At 53.3% G+C, this 8,783-nt stretch overlaps 1 protein-coding gene across 2 annotated transcripts; it reads right to left on the reverse strand.

The window, feature by feature from the left end:
* Window positions 1-290: 290 nt before the first annotated feature.
* MYORG (myogenesis regulating glycosidase (putative)) lies at window positions 291-7,681 on the reverse strand. Of its 2 annotated transcripts, XM_045468128.1 has the most exons (3): window positions 7,347-7,637; window positions 4,381-4,525; window positions 291-4,079 (listed from the first exon to the last, which is right to left on the reverse strand). In XM_045468128.1, the coding sequence occupies exon 3, from the start codon at window positions 4,004-4,006 to the stop codon at window positions 1,862-1,864; it is 2,145 nt and encodes a 714-aa protein (XP_045324084.1). In that variant the 5' UTR covers window positions 4,007-4,079; window positions 4,381-4,525; window positions 7,347-7,637; the 3' UTR covers window positions 291-1,861. The 2 variants fall into 2 exon arrangements, with proteins under 2 accessions (XP_045324084.1, XP_045324085.1); XM_045468129.1 differs by lacking the exon at window positions 4,381-4,525 and having other exon boundaries at window positions 7,347-7,681.
* Between the last annotated feature and the right edge of the window lie 1,102 nt (window positions 7,682-8,783).

The raw sequence follows: 8,783 nt of genomic DNA on the forward strand, positions 1-8,783 counted from the left end.
ACGGATGGATGCTCTTGACAAAAAGGAGAAGGAAGTTCATTCATATACTCCCCATCTCCTGGGGACACAGGAATCCTGGCTCCTGACATCCCACTTTCAGATATCTCTCCTCTTGCCTTTCTCTGGACCACAGTGCCCTTTGGGTCACAAACTCAGAGCTCAACTGGGTGCTATGTGCAAATGTTTGGGAAACAGGCAGGCCCAGAGGAAGCCAGTTGGGTTGGGAGCTGGGGCCTAGAAAAATCCTTGTTTTTATGCAGTAAAACCCCACAACAACAAACACCAAGAAATAGTATAATAGCTACCTTTTATTGAGCACCTACTTGTGCCAGGCACTTTACATACATCTGTACTTATAATTCCCACAATATCCTGGGAGGTAGGCATTATCATCACCATTTTACATATGAGGAAACTGAGGTTCAATAAGTGTAAGCAGCTTGCTTAAAATCACACAGCTTGTAGACAAGTGGTAAAATCAGCACTCAAGATAGACATCTGTGAGTGCCCCCAAACTTTCATTAGGCATTCTTCACACTGGGGAAATAGAGGGGGTAGAGGAGTGGACAAAAGGATGCATTCTTTAGGGGTTGAGGGAAGCTGAGCCCTGCCCTGTTTCCTACCTCCCCGCTCTGGTAAGCCACTTCTTCAGACTCAGCTGCAAAGTCAGGGAGATTTACTCTGGCTGAGGTTGCTCTTCTTAGAAAGGGAAAACGGCTGAAACGAAACACCTTACCCTGTATGTGTATTTACAGGTGTCGTGCGAATGTAGTTCACGTGCCAAAGCACACCACCATCAGAAAAAGAACACCGCTCGCTCCCTTTTACACCACACCCCTGCCATGTATGCAGGAAGTGAGGCAGCTGAGAAATCTTGAAAGCGCTATTTATTTCCTGCTATAGTCCCAGAGACATCAACCAGAAGAGGGCCAGATCAACAATCAAAACCTCAAATTTGCTTCCTGTCCCCTCCTTCCAGGCTCATCCAGCTTCAGAAGTATTGTGTTCATTCCATAGATCCAGGAACACATGGTGCCTCTCTCTCTCTCTCTCTCTCTCTCTCACACACACACACACACACACACACACACGGGTTCTTGAATTAAGGCACCAAGTTGGGCCTGCATGGCCTTGCAAGTCCTTGCCCATTAGGCCATGGCCCTGGTCCAGGGCTGAGCCCATGTGTTTACATAGATGGGTAAGTGCAGCATTAGGAGTCTCTTCACAAATGAGGGACAACAACGATGGCTCAGTGCTGTGCCCAGTCCTTCTATCCTCTGGGATGGGACCTCCATCCTCCTTGTCTGTTGGCCAGACATCTCCATCCCATCTCCTTAGCTGGGGTAGGACCAGGTCAACACACTTCAGGCAAGTGCTGGGAACTCGGGGCCTGGCTTCCAACACCAAGAATGTGCCTTTCTAAGTGTGGCAGGGAGCTATTTGGGGACATTAAAAGGATCAAGTCCCAACCTCAGAAGGACAAAGATGGCCATTCAGGCCAGGACAGACAGTAAGGTTTCTCTCTGTGCTTTTAAAACACAATCATGTGTAATAGGAAGATAGCTGGCATTTTACCTCAGAGTTCTCTCGCTCCCACCTCAGAAAGAGGTTTCTGCAGACTGCAGTGAGCATGGAGGGAAAGAGTGTCTTTAGGATTGTGCGTTGAAATGGGAAGTTGCTTCAGCGCCCCCTCACCTGGCCCTGCAGGAGCTGGCTAGAGCACATTTATGTCAGCACCCACTTAGTGGGAACTGCAGAGGTGGGACCTTCCTGGGGATGCACGGTGTGGTTGTGATGGAGGGTTAAACGCCTGCATGAAGACAGAGGTTAGGGCTGTGGGATTCCTGGGTCCTGGGTTGGGTCAGGATGCCCAGATGAAGTAGGCAACCTCATCCAGGTCCACGGGGTAATCAGTAAGCAGCACGGGGGTTTTGTCAAAAAGCTCGCCCTTATAGCTGCGCCACTTGCCTGCAGGCAGGTAGACGTCTCGCTCCTGCTTGCCTGGCTCCAGTACTGGAGCCACCAGCAGCGTGTCTCCGATAAGGAACTGCGAGTCGATGCGGTGTGCTGTCTCATCGCCTGGCGCAATCCACCAGAGGGGACGCACGATGGGGTCGCCTGTGTCGGTGACCTCACCAGCCAGCTCAAGCAATAGCGGCGCTACGAGTGAGGCCCTAAGCGCTGCAAACTTGTGCGCGATAGCCACCACTTCGGCGTCATATTGCCAAGGTGGGACTGAGAACTGCATAGCGGGCATGAAGGCGGCCACCTCCAGCCAGCGAACATATAGCTCACGCTCCGGCACTTCGCTACCACCCACTGTGCGCTCAGACACTGCATTTCCACCCACCATATCGGGCAGGATGAATGGGTAGCCCAGCATGCTGACGGTGAGCACCGCGGGGATGAGCGAGCGCAGCCCCAGATCATAGCCCCACACCGAGTCGCGGTCCACTAGACGGAAGAAGCACGAGATGTTCTGTGACTGGTAGCCCACGCGAACCTCTGCCAGAGAGAAGAAGGGCAGTGCCATTTCAGTGTAGCGTCGGCTCCATATGCTGGGGTCGGACAGCGGCCTGTAAGTGCTAAAGTCCCGTGGCAAATAGCTGACCTCTCCTGCATCAAACTTGAAGGAAGCCACAGCATAGCGGGAGCGCAGCCGCCGCAGGTGTCCCTGGAACCAGTCACGAGCCTCTGGGCGTGTGAAGTCCAGCACCGCGCCAATGCCATTCCACCAGCGCACAAGCGCGGGCAGCCGGCCAGTGGGTTCGCGTACGAACAGCTCGCGTTCTACACCCTCACCAAAGCACGATGAGTTGTAGTTCACAAACGGGTGAACCCAGAGCGTGACGCGAAAGCCGGCGTCGCGCAGACGGCGAAACATGTCAGTGGCATTGGGGAACTTGGCCTCGTCGAAGTCGAAGTCTCCATAGGCAGGTGTGTACATGTCATCTATTTCCAGGTGGCTGCTGTTGAATCGGTGCTGGCGGATCTGCTGGGCGAAACGTTGCACTTTGTCCTGGTTCACGGCACGCCCATACAGCACCCACGTGGACCAGATGGGGTCCCTGAAGGCCTCGGGTGCTGGCACCCTTGACGGTTTGTTGAAATAGCGTCGAACCATGTATTTGTGGATTGAAGTAACATCAGAGCCGACACACACACGGTAGCTGAGCTCTGGTGCTGCGGAGCGGCCAGCAGGTGGCTTGTAGGGCGTGTCATGGTAGCGGGCCTGCAGCCGCAGCGAGCGTTCGGTGCCGTTCCAGCCCAGGTGGAAGGGCACTGAGTCGTTGACCTTGATGGCAGCCGCACGCGATGACAGCCAGTAACGTTCGAGGATGCCTCCGAATGCGGCGTCAGAGGAGTAGACATCACTGGTGACGAAGGGCTGTGGCTCCTGCTGGCCATCCAGGCGGATAGGCCAGTGCTGGGTCCTCATCTCAGCACCGCCGTACCAGTGTGCCGCTGCATCGCCCAGGAACATGGCGTGTTCCACCGCGCGCCCTGGAGCTGCCTCCTCCCAGCGCACACGGTAGCACATGACCGTGTCCTTGGGCCTTACAGTCTGGATAAAGAAGTGCAGCGGGCGCCCATCTGCTGTGCGAGAACAGCCGAGCAGGGCACCGTCGCGGCTGCAGGAGTCAAGGTCCAGCATGCCTGAGCGGAAGGCCAGTCGGAAGACTTGCTCACCCTTCTGGTTGCGGATGGAGAAGCCGCCTCGATTGAGGTCCAGCAGCTCCGCACGCAGGCGTTCTGCTTTGCGTAAAGAGGCACTGTAGTAGCACCAGGCCACCACTGCCGCCAACACCAGCAGCAGCCCCAGCACCGCGGAGCCTAGCAGTGGTTTCAGCTCTTTGGATGGCTTGGGCTTGGCAGGCGAGAAGTTATCAGGCAAGAAGGTGTACATAGCTGCGCCTGCGGTGACCTTGGGACTCTTATGGTCTGTGTGGCTCCCAGGGCGGCGGCGGGGATAGGCTTGGCTCTTCTCCTGAGGGTTCTGGGGCATCAGCCCCCAGTTATGGAAGGAGTGGGCAGTAGGACCACCCAACAAAGCGCATCTGAACCTGGCCTGCCTGATTCTGGAAGGGGAAAGAGAGAAGTAGAACTGAGCTTTCTCATTCCATAGTATCTCCCTTTGCTGCAGCAAGAAAGAAGAGGTGTATACTTTGGAGAGGTTGTATTACTGGGATGTAAGGTCTGGGACTAAAGGCTTGACCCTTAACAGAACCATCTGTCTGTATCTTATCCACTCTTTCTCATGAGCCCAGTTTTTGACAAAATTAGTCAGGACTCTGAATGGGGAGGGGCAGATGGCATACATCCCCATTTCCCTGGTGGAAGAACAAACCCAGGCAGGGTCAGGGAGCTGTCTAGACTCACAGAATTAGTCAGGCCTCCCTGGATCACACATGGATGCAGTTCAGGCTGAAGAGAAGAGGAGGGATCTGGAGAGCGCCATGGTGGGAGAGGGAAGATAATCCAACCAGCTCCTTCAGACCTTTAACTGGGCAGTAGAATGGCTTTCCTTTCCCCAGAGGGGGAGAGGAGAGAAGGGGGAACATCTCAGGCATGGAATTTAATCTTGAGTCAAAAGTCAGATTAAATCTAGAGATTAGAGAAGATACCCAAAGCCAGCCTCGGTCTTGGGCCTGCTTTGGAGAGAGGCAGGGTTGAGTCTGGACATTAGGGCTGGGGTAAAGAGTCTTGCCTGGGGGCCATGGTGACTTCTCAGACCACCCTTTCTTTGCTCTCTAAAATTCCACCCTGTTCTCAGTAATTGATCACCAAGTCCATTTCTCTGCCAACCTTCCTGCTCTCTCCTCCTGGCAACACATCTGTTGGCCAGCTACCTCCTGGATGTGTCTCTACCACTCACTGACTCTCCTGCTGCCCCTGCCCTAGTTTGGGCACTGTCATTTCTCCCCTGTATCATTGCAGTACTTTCCCCCTAGACCTCCCTGCTTCCAACTTCTTTTTCCCCCAATGCCTTCTGCTTACAGCAACCATGGTGATCTTCTTAAAGCACTTATGAGACTCTATCTCCTCCTAGTTTAGAGAGCTGCTCATGACTCCCAGGATTAAATTCAGAAGTGTAAACTTTGCAATCAAGAGTTAAGGCATGTCATGGTCTCATCTGCTTTCTGATTCCATTTCCAGGCAGGCCTATCCTGTGACCACCAAACTCATTCCTTTCCTAATCTAAATCCTTCAGCCATATGCCCTAGGAAGTTTTGCCTAGCCACACTGGGCCAATGTCTCTCCTTCACCTATCAGACACCCCCTACTGCACTACATACACTCTCATACAGTGTATGCTAAACACACAGATATGACTGCAAAAAAAAAAAAAAAACAAAAAAACAAAACAAAACAAAACAAAACAAAACAAAAAAAAACACCAAAAACCAACCAAACAAACAAAACCCATAGACTTGGGGGGAGGTGTGTGTCCCAATCTGCTACTCAAGGCCACTGACCCTTCCTATCTCAGCCCTCAGGGCAGAGTTCAACAAAGAAATAGCACCAGCTAGGTGCACACACAGACTTACACAGTGCCAGCCGGCTGCCCACCTGTTCCAGCTGGGAGGAAGTAGAGAGGGAGACTGGCAAATAGTAATTAGTCTCCTCCCAGATGCCAGTGTCTGTCTCAAAGTCCTCAGCTATTTCCAAGGAGATGCCAGAACTGCTCAGGGTCCTCAACTCCCCCACTTCTCCCATGAAGAAACTGTCGAGAATGACAGGTACAGACCAGAATTTGATCCCAGATGTCAATATACAGCTCCCTACAATCTCCCCTCCCCTCCAGTGAGGTGTTGTCTCAGGACCTCATTCTCTGTGCTCCCTCCCCCCAACTCCCTAAGCTGGTCAGTTCCAGCTGGTCTGGAACAGCCTCTTACTCTCTTTCTCTCATCCCACACAACTTAGCTTTCAAAACTTCCCAACACCAATATGGACTTCCCTTCCTGTAGGAACGGGTTAGAAAAGCCCTCCTGGAGAATGAACACAGTAGTCTTTAACTGATGCCCTCAAGCTAAGCAAAACCCAAAGAAGTACCTGCTGTACATTTATATTCATTCATTCATTCAGGACAATCAAGGCCCCCTTCTGGGCACTGAGGGAATAAGGGGAAAGGGTCCATATCTGAAGAGGACAGAGAACAGGGTGAGGGCATCCTCAAAACTTTCATATTAAATCAGCCTATCTCATTACATTACACCTGGAGGCATAGAAAGGCCACCAAGATGACCTCAAAAGCCCTTTCCAACAGGTTCTGAGAATCTTAATTCTCAGTTCTAGGATTCCAAGGTTTTTTGTTTTTTTTTTTTTTGTGAAGAACAGGAACCCACAGGCCTAGGCACCCACTCCATGCAGGCCCTGTAATGGTCTCCCAAATGCCACCACAGCATCCAACTCTAACAATAATACTGAACAAGAAGCATAGTTATAGTGCCTATTCTACAGATGAAGAAACTTGCCCAAACAGAAGAAAGAACTTGTTTGAAGTCACCAGGTAGCAAGGTTGCCTAATACAAAATCCCAGCTTAACCCTCCACAGCATAATTTTCAAGAGATGGGAGATAATGGTCCGACTGGCTGTCTGAATGCAGCAGAGGAAAGGAGCTTTGTGGGCCAGAGGGTGGGACAGGTTCCCACCCACTCAGGTGAGTGTGTGCATAGTGAAGCCTATCTTCTCAAGGACTGATGCTGCTACTTGCTCCAGGAAGGCTACTTGGGGGTAGGAAAGGGGCAATTTTAATGGCATCTGGTATCGGGGCTGTGGAGGAGGAACTATGGTTCCTGTGTTAACAGCGTTAGAGACCCCTGTAATCTGCCGCCTCTGCCATCTGGCCAACCACAGGCTAATGCCAGCAGGTGGGGTCTGACCTAGCCAAGCCTTTCCCCACTTGACACTCAACCTCAGTCTTGGCCGCCGGCCCTTGGCCGGATCTGAGGGGGAGGGCCCGGCCTGGCCCCAAAGAAAGGAGGGCATGCCAAGTTGAGTCGTTTGCCCAACATAATTCCATGGGGGGGGGGGGGGGGTTGGGGGGAGGTATGTCAAAGGCAACTCGATCCCGCCCATCTCCTTGCCCTCCTCAATGACAGGATCCGAAGGGATCGAGTGACTGCGCCTACAGCTTGGAATACTCCAACCCCACCCCATCGCTACAGCTACAGTGCCCGAAGGGACAGAATGAGGTCTAGGGGCCAGCCTTCCGCTGGGAACCGCGGCTTGAGAAGGGGCCCAAGTGTCCAGACTCGCACCCCCTACTCATTAGTAGGAGCTAAAGTTCAGGAAGTGTGCTTCCTCAACACCCCCCCAAAGTCCCACCGCTGGGCTCACTCACGGCAGTGACCCCAGAAGTGGGGGTGAAGGGAGGCTCCCGAAGATTCCCTCCACGCTAGCCGGAGTTGCGCTGCCACGGCACAGCGTGGGGCTCTGCCAAGCTGGGAAACAGCTGAGGCCCTCCTCGGGACCCGCCCTCTTCCTGCTCGGCCACGCCCCGGTCGTTCCGTTTCATTTCGGGCTTCGGAGTCCAGCCCCGCCCCTGGTGCTCGATCCCTCTGCCCACATTGTCACGCGGACATAAGGCCCCACCCCTTAGCCCCCACCTTTCTTCTACTGTTTTGTGCCCACCTCCGGGCAACTCTGGAGGGCCACCAGCCGGAGGTCTCCCGGCTCCGCCCCCTGCCTTCAGGCCCGCCCCCGCCGGGCAGTTGCTCACCGCATTCAGGCGGGGCTCTGCCCTAGGCCTTCTGGGAAATGTAGTTCTGGAGGAACGAAGGAGCAGTTGTAGACTTGGGATTCTTGCACTTCTAGGCTAAATTTGGGATGTGTATGAGGAGAAACGAGCCACAGGGTAAAGGGGAAGGGTTGACTCTTGGGATTCTTTCCCCTCCAGATTTGGGCAGGTGGAGGCCATCGGTATAACGCTCTCACTAGCTCTCCATGTGGAAAAAATTTCCCATATGGAAACAATTCATATAGAAAAAGGGTAGCGGAGTTCCGGGAGGATCTCAGAGGCTCGGTGCAGGACGGATCCTATTAAGGACCCAACGGGAGGAGGTTGGTTCCACCAGCCGGGAGGCCCAAGTTGTTGGTTCCCACCGGACCAGTAATGTCTGAGGTTGGGGACATCGGGATTTTGCAATTCCCCCTCTGCCCTCTCCCGCCCTCCGACACCCCGTGGTGGCAGCCGTTAGAAATGACCGTGCTGTGAGGTGATGGACGTGACCCGCCACACCCCTGCTCCGAGGAGGAGTTGGGTGCAAAAATCCTAAAGATCCCAGAGATTCCAGAACACCCCTCCCCTTACTTCTAGAGGGACAGAGAAACAGGGCTTTGCTTTGTAGTTTGAAATTTCTTAGTCATGAAACCCTCTAATGTTATGTTTTGGACCTTTGGACTTGGGTAAGGCAGGGCAGTAAGGGTGTCTGGACATAGACTTTTGGGGGACTGTGATGGAGACTCTGGGAGAAGAGATCAAAGCTTTGGGTATAGGGATAGGTCTCTGACTGCAGAATGGAAGATTCTGGGTCCACTGAGATGTGGCAGTGAGGGAACATCTAGGTTTGGGAGATACTGAAGAAATGTCAGCTGGAGGGACCTCCTGGGTGTGAGGTCCTTGCGCCCTCCCTGCATGGCTAGGTAGACCCGTTAGTTTGGGTGGAGGGGAGATCACCAGCTGATGTTATCTATCAGGAGGGCACTCAGGGCCACCCAAGAGAAACACTGAGATGGGGGCAGGGAGGGCTCAGGGCAGGATGACTGAGAAACTACAGCT

The sequence above is a fragment of the Leopardus geoffroyi genome, chromosome D4 (genome assembly GCF_018350155.1).
Source record: "Leopardus geoffroyi isolate Oge1 chromosome D4, O.geoffroyi_Oge1_pat1.0, whole genome shotgun sequence".
In the NCBI taxonomy this organism is placed as follows: Eukaryota; Metazoa; Chordata; class Mammalia; order Carnivora; family Felidae; genus Leopardus; species Leopardus geoffroyi.